Here is a 15,419-nt window from a genome sequence, read left to right as displayed (position 1 = left end):
AAAATTATCTGTAGAAGAGTCCCAGAATTTATTCTGGCTGCAGAGTATAAGAACCTCTATGTAGAGTACTGAAATCTGGAGATGATATTACTTTATTCAACACCCGGGAATAATTCAAGTAGGTAACTGAACTTTGTAGGCAAAGAAGGGAATCTTTTGACCATCTCATACACAACGGAGGTTTTATGCCCACCTTAAACACTAACAAAATGCCTACAAGCATGATTATTGTATTTTCATGCCCAGAACAACCTAAAAACCTGAAGTCCTATGTGTAGCAAGGAAGAAACTGCAGAAGTAGAAGGGCAGTGGAAATTTCTGTCCACTCAAAAAAGTAACTTGGAAGTAAGTTTCAAAGAAAACATGAAAAATCTTGAAAAATTGCTGATGCTGTTACAGAAGCAAATGGTTCCATTCTTGTTATTCTTTCTACTTGGGAAATGGAATATAGAAAAAATGGATTCATTTCCTGAGACAGCTCTGAAGTAAGGGCATTTCAGAGGGTAATCAGTTGGTACTGACAGAGCAGGAGATGGTGACACTGATTTGCCACCAGGAGAACAAACAAGGCTAACAGTCCACTCTGATGTTCGGGAAACGATGTCACGATATCATTACAGTCCAAGGAGTTATAAAATGAAAAATCCTTATTTTTCTATGCAATTATTTATAATATAGAAGACAGAAACCCTACTGCTAGATAAAAGAAGATTTATAATACCTTAATGAGAACTACAAAGTCTGAGGAATGTGCTCAAAATGTGCCATGAAATGTGGGGAATCATACACGCAAGCAATTTCAAATACATCCATCAAATACGTCAGGCTTTACGAAGGCCGTACCCACGCACACGCAGTGTCTGCACGGAGGGCTGTGCTCAGCAGTGAGCAGTGCTGTCAGCACACGCCGCTTGCTGCACATCGCCAAGCACCCCGGGCACGGGACCGGCGCCCGGCTGGAAGCGTGGCAGCAGCACCGCTCCTGGGGGGCACGAGCTCCCAGCACGGCGTGACGGGGCACCACCTGGCAAGCAGAAACCACCTGCTCTACTGACACTGCCTGTAAGCATCCTGCCACTCCGTGAGAACCGATGTCTGAGCACGAAAGCGCAGTGTGCAGTCTCTCAGAAAATGATCAGTGTTCAATTAGAGAGTGCAAAACTCTACAGAATCGCTTTGGAATATTTTTACTATTGCAAAGAGCTCACACTGTGCTTTAATTGGTATTGGAAAAAAGGTATTATATATAGAAAGCAGAGAAAATAAACCATCCTGAAAGCTGTAAATAGATAGTTTCAAGAAGTCAGAAGACATCAGGTAAGCACAGTGTTGCTCACATGTGATTTATTCAGTTTATTTAGTACTTGAAGTGTTCATTTCTGACCATTAAGCACACTGCCAAAAGGGCCTGGATTCTTTAAATGACCAAGCCTAGTGTGCCTTTTATGGCACTTTTTTTTTTTTTTAAGCATTCAATGCAAGCTGCTATAATGAGTCTAATACTTTACAATTAAATTAATAACTATGAGCCTTTTGGTTCCTCAAACCACACAATTTTCAAGAGCTACACATGATGACTCATGAAAAGAGGGAGAGGAATCGACCCTGAGAGTCACACAGCAAAGTCCCACCTGAGAGGTCAGACAATGCATTTTACAAAGAGAGTCTGACTTCTGCCCCTTGACACACACTGATATCTACCTGCATCAGCACGTACTCCAGCACACCTGGCAGCCCAGGACTGAGTCCGACTGAATCAGTAACGCTACAGACGGAAAGTTAGCTGCAGTGCTGTATTATATGGGAGGCTGAACATCACAGTGGCTTCTTCAGAGAAACCTGTGCATGTTATAACACGACACAAAAAAAATAAGAAGATAAAACTGAAACTTTGTATTGTTTTTCCCACTCTGTCATTTCCAATTTCGTTGTATATAATGCATTAAAAACGTTTAATACTTACATGCAACTCTAATCCCCGTGTATTCCTTCAGTCTCTTAAGATGTTGCAAAACATATAGGATGGCATGAAATATCTTACAAAGGCTGAGCAAAATACCCATTTATAAATATAATTATGGGATAAAATCATTTTAACAGGCAAGTAATCCACAAGTACACAAAAATAAAAACATTTTTTAATTCAGGGCTGCAGATGATCTAATTCTTGCTCCTCTACCCATCACATTGCAGTTCCTTAGTATGTGCAGATCTGTTGCTGCTGTCAGCATTCACGCCCCTCTTAAGAGAGTGAGACACTCAGCTATGGCTGTGTGAGGCTGGCACCTAGACTGTAGTTATTTGGCAGGTAGGCAACAGTCTAACAAACCTAAACTGCAAACTACCATTTGTTTGCTTCCCTTTGTTCACGTGTAATAAAGCAACAAACATATTTCTGAAGGACTAACAGAACAAACCGTGCTTTTGCAACAGCAGTCCTGGGTGAGCTCACAGCGTTACAGTCTCATCCCTGTGCCAACCCGCAGGGTGGATGTAGGCATGGACGTGCGAATGGTGCCTACTTCTGCATGGAGTGTGCTCTGTCCTGTGGAGCTGTACTTCCCCATTACCACAGCTGTTACAATGACTTCCATTGAGCTGGTACTCCTGCAACAGGCTGATGAGCTGTTCAGAGGGATGACTTGAAGCGTAGAACACCTTAAAGCCCGAGCTGCAACAACCAGATGGGCTCAGAAGTAACCACGACTGGGGGACAGCATCTGTTTTGCAAGCTGCTCTGTCCCCAGGCCAACATAGTGTTGCAGGTATCCAGTTTAGAAGCAAGAACATCAGAGACACTGCCACACAACTGAGGTGAACACAGCCTCCAGTTGGATGTCTGACATGAAACGCTCCCAGCCGCTTTAACCGCATTAAAGAAGATTAAAGCACTATCTCTGAAACAAAGTGTTACTGATTTCCTCGGGGGAAGAAAAACTGAACAAATGGTAAAAACAAGGCAGCATATACATCTTTCATTTATTTATTTTTAGATAAGCGCATACTGGAAAACTATTGGCTAGATGGAATATTATTTTGCTGTGTAAGTGCTCAAAGTCAGTGTGGGTCTTTGAGCAGGCTGTCAGCCATTCCCACTTGCTCTTTCAACTAAGTACTCAGTTTCCAAGCTTTCTTATGCTTCAGGTGCCCTCTTCATATTTACTTGTCACCTTGTCAGCCTTAGCAAGATATTTACATCACTTACTTTGAGGAAACACACCGATATTTTTTTAAGATATAAATTTTGCCATTACATTTTCACCTGCTTTGAAACTCCTCCAAACTACTGTTTTACCTTAATTCTTTTGAACACTAACTCTACCAGAAGCAGCTGGTCATCAAGAAATGAAAGAATCTGATTCAAATACAGAATTTTTCTTTCTGGGACTAGATTCAGATGACATAAGACAATTTAAAAAAGGTAGAACAGCAGTCAGAATACAAGGGTGCTTGCAAAAATATATGTATATGAACATACAGATGTGCTTTTTTATACGAATATAATTCATCCTTATTTTAGAATGTCTATGTTTTCTACAGTCATTAACAACATTTTACGGACCTGAAAACAAGTGCTTGCAGAGCTTATGGAGACCCTCAAGCATACTCATACAAAAGTATATAACAAACCAATTTATGCACTAATATTTTCTCCCCCTAAACTCTCATCAACTTTTTCATATAAGTAGACACAGCTTAGCTATAAAGAAAGGAACTAAGAACTAATGATTGTATACCAAACCGTAACAACCATCGTGGTAAATGACAGAGGTATAGATCACAGGATCATTTGAGTCAGAAGGGGCCCTAAAGGACACGTAGCCCAGCTCCCTTGCGCTGAACAGGGAGGCTCACAGGTAGATCAGGAGCTCAGAGCCTGGTCCAGCCTGACTTTGAATGTCTGCAGGGATGGGGCACCCACCACCTCTCTGGGCAATCTGTGCCAATGCCTCAGTGCACTTATTGTAAAAAATGTCCTCTTTGTATCCAATCCCAATCTCCCCTCCTTTAGTCTGAAACCATTTCCCCTCGTCCTGTCACAGCAGACCCCGCTGAAGAGTCTGTCCCCTTCCTTCTTACAGCCCCTTTAGGTACTGCAGGGCTGCTCTCAGCTCACCTCACAGCCTTCCTGTCTCCATGCTGAACAGCCCCAGCTCTCAGGCTGTCCTCGTAGGGATTTTTGTGGCCCTGCTCTGGTCGCTCTCCAACAGCTCCGTGTCTCTCCTGTACTGAGGACTCCACATCTGGATGCAGTGCTCCAGGTGAGGTCTCACAGCGCAGAGCAGAAGTGCAGGATCCCCTCGCTGACCTTTGATGCAGCCCAGGATCAGGTTGGCCTTCTGGGTCACAAGGGCACAGTGCTGGCTCATGTCTAGCTTTCCACCCACCAGAACCCCGGCTCCTTTTGGGCAGGGCTGCGCTCAATCCTTGCATTCCCCAGCTTGTATTGGTAGGGGCTGCTGTCTCAACTCAGGTGCAAGATCCTGCACTTGGATTTGTGGAAGCACATGAGGTTCACCTGGGCCCACTACTCAGGCCTGTCTAAGTCATACCTGTATGGTATTCAACTCTGTGTACATCTCAGTAATTGTACATAATTTTAAAAACTGCACACACATCTCACTCATATTTATGTAGTGCTCTTTGCTCTCCAAATTCTCTAGACTGGGGCATAGAAAACATTTTCCTTGTATACTACTCACTAAGATTCACTGAAATTGGACCTTCTGACATTCACAACTAATTAACAACAAAGGCTTTTTATTTTTTCTTCTGTAGGAATTTTTTTTTTTTTTTTTTTTTTAATTAAGCTTTCAAAACAAAATCTGAACAATAACTAGAGGAAAGATGGACAAGCAGGAAGGGTATAAAGCAGGAATCTTGTCCAAAGAATATTTTTGAGTACTTTGAAGTTTCTCAAATAGAAACTCTCATGCCAGGAACAATACTGTCAAATGAAACGTAAGCTAAATGCTATGATGAAGTAAAACAGTTGTGTTGGCTGGTGCAAAGGATTATTTATTTATTGCAAATAATCATGCCCACTTTCTTAAGGTTTTGTAGGAATAACTTTTCATTTGATTTGTGAAAATATTTGTTATGATCCCAGAAGGAAACACTGTATAACGATACCTGAGTTTACTGCTGAAAAAATATAGAAACAAAGTTATCTAGAAAAAAAATTATAGTGTTCAGAGCAAATCTGCTATGCATATGTCAAAATGAAGCTTGCTATCTTCAAATGAGGTATAACTGCTTCATAAGAAAATGAAGTTTGCTAAGAAATTGGAAATAAATAAAGCAGCATACTCATTTTAGCTGAAATATTAAACACTTTGCTAAAGTTATTGTCATTACACATTAAATGTATTAGGCATGTTTCTCACTGCCAAAAATGGGCTAACAAGAATGTTACAGCAAGGTATTTCCTGAGAGGAAGGAACAAGAGGAAGGAAAGGATTTCAGAAGAGCTGGATGAAACCAAGTAACTAATTCAGGAAAAACAAACTGCTTTGAACTAGCACTGTTAGTGCTAATATTTACAAATCTACTGCATTTCTCTTTGGCTGAATCTTAAAAACAAATTTCAACGCACTTAAAGAGAAATTAAAGCTTTATATTTATGTAATCAACGACTAGGTCTTTTTGAACTGTCTCATAACTCATAACTCATAATAGCAAATCTATACTTTTGTACTTAAGATATTAATGGAAGTGAACAGCTGATAGTGGAAATACACGGATACAGGACATAAGAGGCCCTTTAACTTATGGGATGTATGAAAGTGAAGTCATTGGGACTTGTACCTTGTGCTGGCGATACTTGGTGATTCTGCTCCAAGCCTACATCTTTCTAGCTGATTAGCCACAATTTGCCTTTCCACTTCCAGTTCTCTGGTAAGTCTTTGAAATTGGAGTTCCTGAAATTTCAAAAGAAAAGCATTCTTGATGTTAAAAAATGGGTATGGATTAATTCTGAAAAATAATGAGTTTCATCACAGTCACGTTACTTCTTTGGAGTCTTCCTCAGTGGAACTACTAGATGAAAGTGGGAATTTAATGGTTCTTAAAATCAGTGATTCATGCAAACATTAATTATCTGCTACAAAAAGACACACGTTTAAGCATTTATGGATTTTTTCCTTCCAGAACTAAAATGTTTGGTATCTGCTTATGTTGTCAATTTAAGGAACTTGGTGCCTACAAAGTCTTCAGTTTTGTTTAAAACAGAGTTGCACTGGAAAACACTGCATTCTATCCTTTTCACTTGCAAAGCTTCAAATCCTAAGCTACATTACCTTCTGACTTCTTATTCAAAATTTCAAAGCCTGTTAGTTGAAATTGGTTGAGGATAGAGATGTGCTATTTTGTTCAGCTTTTGTTATATTTCTTGGTCAAAGGTACCAAAACTCAGCCTTCATAAAAGCCAGAACAGTTTTATTTTGCAACGTTGTGCTCCCAGAAAGACATGGGAAATACAAGCAGCTGCTCAGAATCTTTTTGTGTTGATGAAACCAGGAAGTACTGCTTTATAAACATGATAATCTGAAATCTATGCTGCCATCAAGGGGTATTAGGGAAGCTTTACTCCACTGTTAGGGTTTGCTAATTACAGATAAGGATTCTATCAGAGTAACCCTTATTATTTTTCAAGATCATATTCTCCATTCCCTGAACGTTATATGAACTGTTGAATACTATTTAAATTAGATGAACATCACTATTTTATGCTTTGATAAGTATTGAAAATCACTGAAATATGAAATACAAGTATTCCTTTAATTTTAAAAAGTGAGTTACTAACAAGCTTTTCCTGATAAATGCGTATCACATAATTATATTACATATTAGTTGCTAGCCTTGACATACCAGAGGAGTCACTTTCACTCATGGGTTATAATTAATGCAAACAATTCTTCCACACCTTACATCACACAGAACGAGGCTTAAACACTTTATTTTCCTTAGTGGTCCCTGAGGAGCTCTCTATTTTTTGCTGCTTGTGCATCTGTTGAGTAAGACCAGGCGTGGCTCAGCAATGCATATATGGCTCCCATCTCCAGCCCCAGAGGCAAAGAGCTCAGAGTGCAGGAATGGATACCACGAAAGCAGGACGCATCCTGCGGGACTTGGGATATGGTTTCTTCTGACTTCTGCAGTGAGATCGCCTTCATGAAAGCTCCAAATACAAGGTTAATTAGCACTGATTTCTTCAGGAAGCCACCTGAAGGCTATGCTGCTCAACACAACAATTTAAAGAAAAAGAAGTCTCCTTCTGAAGGTGTGACTTGAGTGCTGTGCAACAAACAGGCTGGTTAAAGATACACCGAGAACCCAGTGCCCCTCCCAGCAGGAACACATCACTGCAGACCGTTTCAAACGCTTCTCAGTAACCAAAGTGAACAAACACATCCCCACACTGTAAATATTGGCTGGCAAAGCTCATTGCCTCCAGCACGCAGAGCTCACCCACTGCTGCCACGAGACACAGCACTGCTCACAGAACAAGTCTGCACTTTGCTGCTGCTGCTCTACTCCGGCAGTTGCGACAGAGCAGAATACTCTCTTCAATAATCAGACAGGACGAGCATCCTCACGGACTTGACACGCCTCCCCTCTCCTAATCAAATATTAACAAAGGAATACTTGAACATTCACAACATTCCTAAAACTTAAAAACATTACACAAGAAAACACTGAGATGGATTTCAGAGAGCCTGAGAAACTGCAGTCTTACAGTGCAACATACTGCCGAGCTGAAAGCAGAGGTCTAACTGGATGGCAATGGTCAAACCCAACTTCAGGTCACTATTGGAAGCAAAAACATACCTTGCTTTGTTAATCAGGGTGACATTTCGGAACCTTGAAATGGCTTCGGGTTGATTTGGGCTCAGATAAACAAAATAACCATTAAAAAAAAACCCACCTGGCCTTCCCTAAACCCAGGCATCCAATCTTTTTCCATGTCACAAAGCATTTTGATTTCAAAATAGTTCCATACTTACAGTAAAAATCATTTACCTTTCCCTGAAAACAAATACACAAACCACGGGGGTAGGGGAAGCAGATGCACCCTAACCTGGGATTTTCTTAAAATCTCTTCTGAACAGAACTCAGAAGCAAAGTCCTTGTAATCCCATGACCTGATGCAAAAAGTATCATAAATGTGACAACATGTGGACCACAGCAAATCTTACTGGGAAGGAAGGATGCACTACCAGAAAGGTTGTACAGCGTGCAGTGGCACTGAATAGCACAGACCCAGTCTTCAGAGTCTGATCCCAGGCCCCAGCCTGCTGCAATTCCATGTGATACCAAAGAGGGACACATGCAGCCTGTCAGCTCTTTTGGGCAGTCTGAGTTTTGGAGAGAAAACATAGAAGAGTGTATTAAACAACAAAGCCAAAGAAATTTATACGTGACAATTTACTGTCCAGTCCTAATACAGATGAAACATACCTAAAAGCCAATTCACCAACCCATCATCAGTTAGTGGAAAATGCCCAGATTTACAATAAATGTAAATCCTGTGGTTCCAATGAAGTAATAAAGTTTACATTGAAACAAGGATGCTGACTTCTGTCTCTTCTTTACTTCGCTATTTGTGACTGTAGTTATTAGGTCTTAAAGGAACTAAAGGGACTGGGGCTGTTTCATATCACTTGCATTGCCCCTACTCTTAAGCTTGATTAACCACCATTTATCCTTCATTTTAGACCTCAAGGTCAGTTTCATAAGAATAAACAAGAAGAATACACAAAACCAAAAAGCTTTTGCAATTATTATTTTAAATGCAAGTCATATACTGATAACAACAAACTAGGGAGAAGGGGGAAATACTCTGAAAAGAACAGTACTCTGAAAGAACACCTACCAATACTGTGTGCCTATCAGTAATACACTATTTGTTGCAGGAAACTATTTGAATTTGTTTCTCTAGCCAGCTGCTCTAAAAGGAGTGGGAGAGCTGGCAACACAAGGTGCTGCTGGCCTAGACCAAAGTCAGAATGAACTAATTTTTATAGCACTGGCTTGCGACAAGATGACAGGAGTCAAGTAAAATAAAGAATATGCTTGTTTTTGTTTGTAGAACATCTATGTGGCAAGGGAATACTAAAATTATACACGCAGATGATAGCATAGACTTCCATACTGTATGAAAGAGTAACCAAATCTTCTGAACCACATCCATTATAATGCATTGATCAGAGCTATCTTTTTCTCCCAAAATTGAAGAAAGTACCGATTCTGTTAGTATCAGTAATATCTGCTAGCAGTAACTACTCAGTCACTTTATAAAACCAAAAAAAAAAAAGCTATCTTTTTAGTGACTTTTCAGGGAGAGGAAGCATTCACGTGGTTCAAGAAACATACTACGGAAAGACAATCACTGACTGCAGGCAGGCAAGCTTCCAGAACTCTGTAACTTTCCTCTTGGAGGCAGAAGGCAAACCTTGCATGGGGTGCTGATATTGTAGTGTATACCATAGCAGACCAAAAACAGAGCTAGGAGCTCTGCTGCCAAGCAGTAATCGTTCTGCAGTGATACTGCAATCTCTCACACAAGTCACTTTACAGTCTTTGCTGCCAGAAACCACAGATGAGACAATTTCTACCAATCCTGAAAACACACTACTGTCTTCATTTGAGAGATGAGTTCCTCTTAGAAGCTTGTGGCTCCCTGCCAACCAAAAAGAAACTGTGAACACATGCTGCTTGCTATTAAAACAAATACTTGAAAACAGGTAAGTAATGGGAATGTAATTTGTTTGACTGACATAAAGACCTCATTCTCTTATTGCTAGCTTTGGACAATAAGAGATTTAGAAGCAGTTGTGTAATTACATGATAATACTGTGTAGCAGAGATATGATGACCTTATTTTCATTCAGCAGGAACTTTTCTCCTTCAGTACTATGGATAAGAATGAGGAGTCAAGATTCATAATGTTGAAAAATAAAAAGAACCTTTTTCCCCACTCCTCCTGTTGTGATTTGAGACCTCTGGCAAAATACAGGTAACTTAGAGCTTTATTTGAAGGGTGGGAAGTCCAATTGGCTAACTGAAGGCTTTCCAGAGACATGCAAGAATCAGCAGCAGTAGCACAAAGACAACACTTGTACTCATGTAGCCCTACTCATCAGACCAGGATGAGGCACTTGGAATGTCAGAGATACGATGCTCTTGATGCCACTGGGAGATGCATCTTGTAGCATCTTTCTACCAGTTCTGAATGGTACCTGAAACAAGCTGTGGCAGAATACAGGGCCAGGATGGGATGCCACGTCGAGCTGCAGTAGCGTTGTGATATGCTAAGCTGTTTAAATTGCCAAATGTCAGCTGAGCCTCTTTCAGTAGTTTGAGTCGATACAAACAGCCGGCAACCTACGGAAACACAGCCAGGGTTTGAAAGGAATGCTTCTACCCAGCAGTTACTATTTCGTGGTCAGCTTCAACATACAACACAGACCCACACAACTCTCACTGCCTGTGAAGGTATGAATGGTGCTAAAGAAAGGCAACCACATTTTGGACATTTCTAGGACACAGAAGTGCAGAAAAGAAGGGGACACACGCAATTAGGTTCATTTTCACCTTCTTCACGATACAATCCATGTGGAGTCCTGCATGCTCACACCTGCTGTAATTCTGAGATAGATTAAGGAACTGAATAAAATATTGTCCCAACTTGAATACTGTACTTCAGTGACCCAATATTTGAATTTCTCTACCACAGTCTACTGAGGCAACACTAAACTTTTAATTAACTGTATTAGATCAGACTTAAAGTTTTCAATAAAAAGGTTTACTCATGCACACAACCACATTTTCACGCTCTCAGTATCTCAGTAGCTTCCAAAATACAAGATAGAAAAAATAAAAATTGGGCAGGGTAAAGAGAATCACAGATTACAGGTTGTGAAATCACACTGCTACAATGATTGGCTGATTACACTTACTCTGTATTCAACAGCAGTAGACCATTAAAGCCCTTAATACTTCTATGCCTGCATTGTTCACTGGCCTGGTAAAACAATTTAGTGCTGCTCTAGCAGAAGAGGGATCAAAATTTAAGCAATTCATACAAAAGTACTCTTAGTCAATGACAGAAAGGAAGAACGCCTCTTGAGGTATTCAGTGACTTCATTTGAGCAGCATTCTCTTTGAAAACCTTGTTACAATGCAGGATATTTTAAACTGCTGCTGAAGCTAAGCACACTGTTTGCCAACTGCTGGTCAGAGGTCAGTTGCTGCCCAGCAGAGGCTGGTAATCCCACAGCCTTACAAGACCTACTCTAATATACCTCATGGGCACTCACAGGTTCAGGCAGGCCCTTCTTCAAAGGGAATTTCTCATCAGAAGAAACAGTGAAGGCTACAGGAAAAGAATCTCAAGAGCCATCTAACTAATACTGCACTTAGCAAAGAAGCAAGAAAAAAAATTTAGATGTTTAAAATTTAGAATGTTTCTTAGTATGTGGTTCAATGTAGTTCTAGAAAATGAAATGTTTTTACTGACGTGTTGAAATTAAACACTTCTAGAAAAACACTTCAGAAACCCTAAGAGATTTATGATTACACACCTACAAGCACATCCAGTCATTCTCAGTCTATTATCACCTACTTAAAAAGGAAAAGGTGAAAAGCTGTCCATCTTTAAGTGTCAAAAACAACTAGAACAAGGAAAAGATAATATATATACACAAATACGTATATATACACATGTTTTATCTATCTGCCACCGCTGTAACTGCTTCTCCCTTGGCAGAGAAATTAGATGCAGTTTTTTCACATTACTTTTCAAAGCCGAAGCCATGGATAGTTCTTCCTGTGAGACCTCCTCTTCTCTCAGCCCAATCACTGAAAAGGAAAACTATCACTAAGCAGGAAATTAAATTCTAAACCATCTGGTCACACATTCAATCTTGTGTATTCAGAAGCAATTCATTTTAAATTTAGTAGCACAAAGCTTGCACTTGTAAAATGGCAGCGGTTTCAGTAATCTATAGTTTCATCCGGAGAAGTAGCTGACAGCTAGCTGCCTTTGTATTTCCAAAAAGGAAAGCAAAACCCCTAAACACAAAACAAATAACTGAACAAAAAAGAAAAAAAGAAAAAAAACCAAACCCTAGTACTGCTATGAAACCAAACACCCTCAAATCCATACAACTATTAACAGAAGAAACACTACAACCTCACTACACTTAGAAATTCCCTGCATTCAAAGAGGAAATCCACTACCAGAAATGCAGCTTTGTTAAGTCAGTTCCCACCGATTTTCATCCAAGCCGAGAAGCTCCTCCTGGTGAAAGAACGATCCTCCCTGCCCTGCCAGGCTGTGACAGCAGCAGGGGCATCACGTATACTTTGTAGAGATGCGTTTTTGTTTCAAAAAACCAGGCTGTGTCAGAAGAGCACAGACAAAGTTGTAAGCAATCTTGTTTTCTTCACTCTTCTACTGCTCACTTCAATTAATGTTTGGTGACAATGGCTGCTCCCCAGAAATACAGCCAAGAGACTCAGACACCTGCCTGACAACTCTGTCTCAATGAGGGGAGTGCTCAAAGCTCAGGCTGCGGTTTGATAACAAGGCTGCTTTAAGCTGATTTGCACTCATATAAAAAAGAAACAAATGGAGAATTTATTTGAAATGGCTTGTCAGGTTAATGGGCTCATTAATTACCGTAACTTGTTACACAGTCACATACATGCCACTGTGGCAGACACTGCGTAACAAAGTCACTCAATAAAAGTACCTGCCTATTTCAGAACTATTACTGCAGTAATTTTAAAAGTTTTGGTTACATTAAGATTTGGTTCAGTTTAATGAATAAAGTTATTTTTTTTTCCCTGAACTGTGGTTCCAGTCTAGTAAATGTTTCTGAAGCAATGAATTTAAGGTGTGGCAGCTCTATTGTACAAATACCAGATCCACTGCAAATAAAGAGAGATTCCTGACTAAAAGGAAGTTGAGCCATAGTAAACATCACACTAGCTTCTTTTCAAGCTTAATAAAGTAAATAACTGCACTGGAAAATATTCTGTTCTGGGCTTTCTGCCATACAGGAAGGGTGTTGAACATGTCAGTGTCTGTCTGTAATTAATATCAACAGAAAAAAATACCAAAAGTTGCAGTTTGGTTCTTACTGCCTTCACATTATTTCCAAGGGTGAAGCACGACTTTCCTTCCACCCATTCCAACATGCCTATCTGTCTTTACAGAGCTGGACCACAGTTTTGATGTTTGTGTTTCACCAACTACAAAAACACAACTTTAGTTTTGTTTTTTGTTCCTCTTGATCGGAATGAAGTAACTTAATAGTCCGTATATTAATGGTCTTTTTTATGAAAATGAGAAGAGGTTTTAATCTCCTTTTTAAAATGAAGAAAAATTCCATGTCAATTTTTTCTCAAAGTGAAAGATTTAAAAAAAATGTTTTTTGGGTAAGAAAGGATATGTTAGCAACTGCCTTTTTTATATACACTTCTTGTATCAATCCAGTGTAGGGAATGCTGTCATGACGGTATGTTCAGCTTAAACAATATTACATTAAAATTGCACAAAAGCACCTCTGGATAGCAATCCCAGCAGTTACTGGCTGGTGATCACTAGGAATTGCAGTGCTGTCATTTACTGCAGTGCAACTCGCCATCTGAGCTACCATTTCAAGCTTTCCTTTGTCCACAACAAAAGAAAATGGACTAACTTCAAATCACCACAAATAAACTTTTGGCTAACGAATTCTAACTGACATTTGTGATAAGCTGACATCACAAGACCAGCAGTGTTTCACATGAGGTGACTCAGGATCACTTTAACCCATTTGACTGCGATTACTCACATCTTGAGAGCCTCGGGCATTAATTTCCTTAACACTGGAAGATCAGTTTCAATACCACTGAGAAATGAACAGGCTGCCAATTTCCATCTCAAGAACTTTTGAAACAAGTATTTAGCCACGAAAATGAAGATCCAAGTTTCATCATCTTGCAGAAAGTTTTCATTTAAAACTGAAGGTTCCACAGGTACCAAATCTGTTTGTATCCAGACCATACAATTTAATTCTTGTTCGGTTTTGTTGGGTTTTTTTTCTTCTTCTTTTTTTTTTTTTTAATATTAATGGTGGACAAATAATAACGTATCAAGTGCTTACACTCAGGGTTGAATTTATCAGGGTAGCAATTTATCTTAAAATGTCTAAAACAGACACCAAAACATATTTATTCTGAAATTTATAAGTTACAATTTATGTACTAAACCAAGAGAGATGATGTTTGCCTATTATTCTGACAGTGAAACCCAAACCATTCTCTCTATTCCTCCTCCCTCTCCCTCCAACAAAATCTTTAGTTTAGTATGCCTCTTTGTAAAACACTGCACACAAATGTGTACAATGGACAAAAGGGTCTGGATCTCAGTACTGCATCAATTCCACAATGTTGGTGGATTATTTTCCCTACGTTTTTGCTTAAACAATAAACCTGCATCTCAAATCTGATCTGTAACAGTGCACACATTGCAATGGGCGCCAAATACCACAATGATGATTCTCTTTACTGCAGTTAAATGATCCCTTTCAGATTCTAATATCTGACCTATAAAATACACTACACTAATAGCAGGAAATAAATTTCAGAAACAATGTTTCTTTCCAGCAATGTAGGAAAGAGCGGATTTCTGAACTACTAAAACCAAGCACGTACCTGTTCCTTTACAGAAGCTAAAATGGTAGTGGCAGTAGTCTCCGGTTCCATTCCTGGGCTGGTGGAAGTTTCCTGCGCTGTCTGCAGCCCTTCTTCCACCATTGGGGTCTGCTCAGGGGCTGGCATTTTGCCTGCAATAAAAAACATTTTTAAATAGTTTACATTTTTTGCCAGGGAAGTTTAAGTAAATAAAAGTCTTCAGGATTACATACTCTCATTTTTTCTAAAATCTTTTCAAACTTAACCAAAATGGCAGAGAATGTTAATGCATGTTGATATGAGTACTATGCTATTACTGTGCTTCATCTTCACAAACTGAAATCAGAGCGAAGTACAGAACATGAGGGGCAGGCAGACATTACCAGGCAGCACGATGTTTAAAAGTTATTTTAAATAAAATACAACATTGTAACAGTAATTAAATGCAGCAAAATCCAGGAGGTAAAGTGAACGCTGGTATTATGCTTGTATTGATCCCGTCTTCTTGCTGCCTGTGACGTGCCTCTGCTCCCTGCCCACGGCCGACAGCCACAGTGCCACCTCCAGGTGCCCAGGCAGGTTTACCCTGTGCTGAAATGCCCCTGGCTGAGTCTGAAGGTGACTTTCTCTCAACTGGTGCCAAACTTACCCTTGGAGAACACACGCAAAATGCTATCATGCCGTTTGCACCTAGTAAGTTACACATGACACTACATACTACCTGGCCTGCCAAG

At 39.8% G+C, this 15,419-nt stretch overlaps 1 protein-coding gene across 13 annotated transcripts in view; it reads right to left on the bottom strand.

Moving 5' to 3' along the window:
- Positions 1-15,419, bottom strand: part of PKP4 (plakophilin 4) — a 64,683-nt gene that overhangs the window by 32,035 nt on the left and 17,229 nt on the right. For 5 of the 13 annotated variants that reach the window (XM_085228090.1, XM_085228092.1, XM_085228089.1 and 2 more), the window contains exons 1-2: positions 5,809-5,921; positions 1,702-1,839 (exon numbers count right to left, since the gene is read on the bottom strand). Coding sequence is in view for 3 of the 13 variants with exons in the window: in XM_085228085.1 (XP_085084211.1) it covers positions 5,809-5,921; positions 14,707-14,832 (239 nt within the window). In the remaining 10 variants the exon portion in view is untranslated. Of the gene's footprint in view, positions 1-1,701; positions 1,840-5,808; positions 5,922-14,706; positions 14,838-15,419 lie in introns of those variants that run through there. The other 8 variants (XM_085228091.1, XM_085228088.1, XM_085228093.1 and 5 more) reach the window with 3 other exon arrangements.

Source organism: Meleagris gallopavo, chromosome 7 (assembly GCF_905368555.1).
Source record: "Meleagris gallopavo chromosome 7, MGAL_WU_HG_1.1, whole genome shotgun sequence".
Lineage (NCBI taxonomy): Eukaryota > Metazoa > Chordata > Aves > Galliformes > Phasianidae > Meleagris > Meleagris gallopavo.
This window is presented reverse-complemented; position numbering and strand designations above follow the sequence as displayed.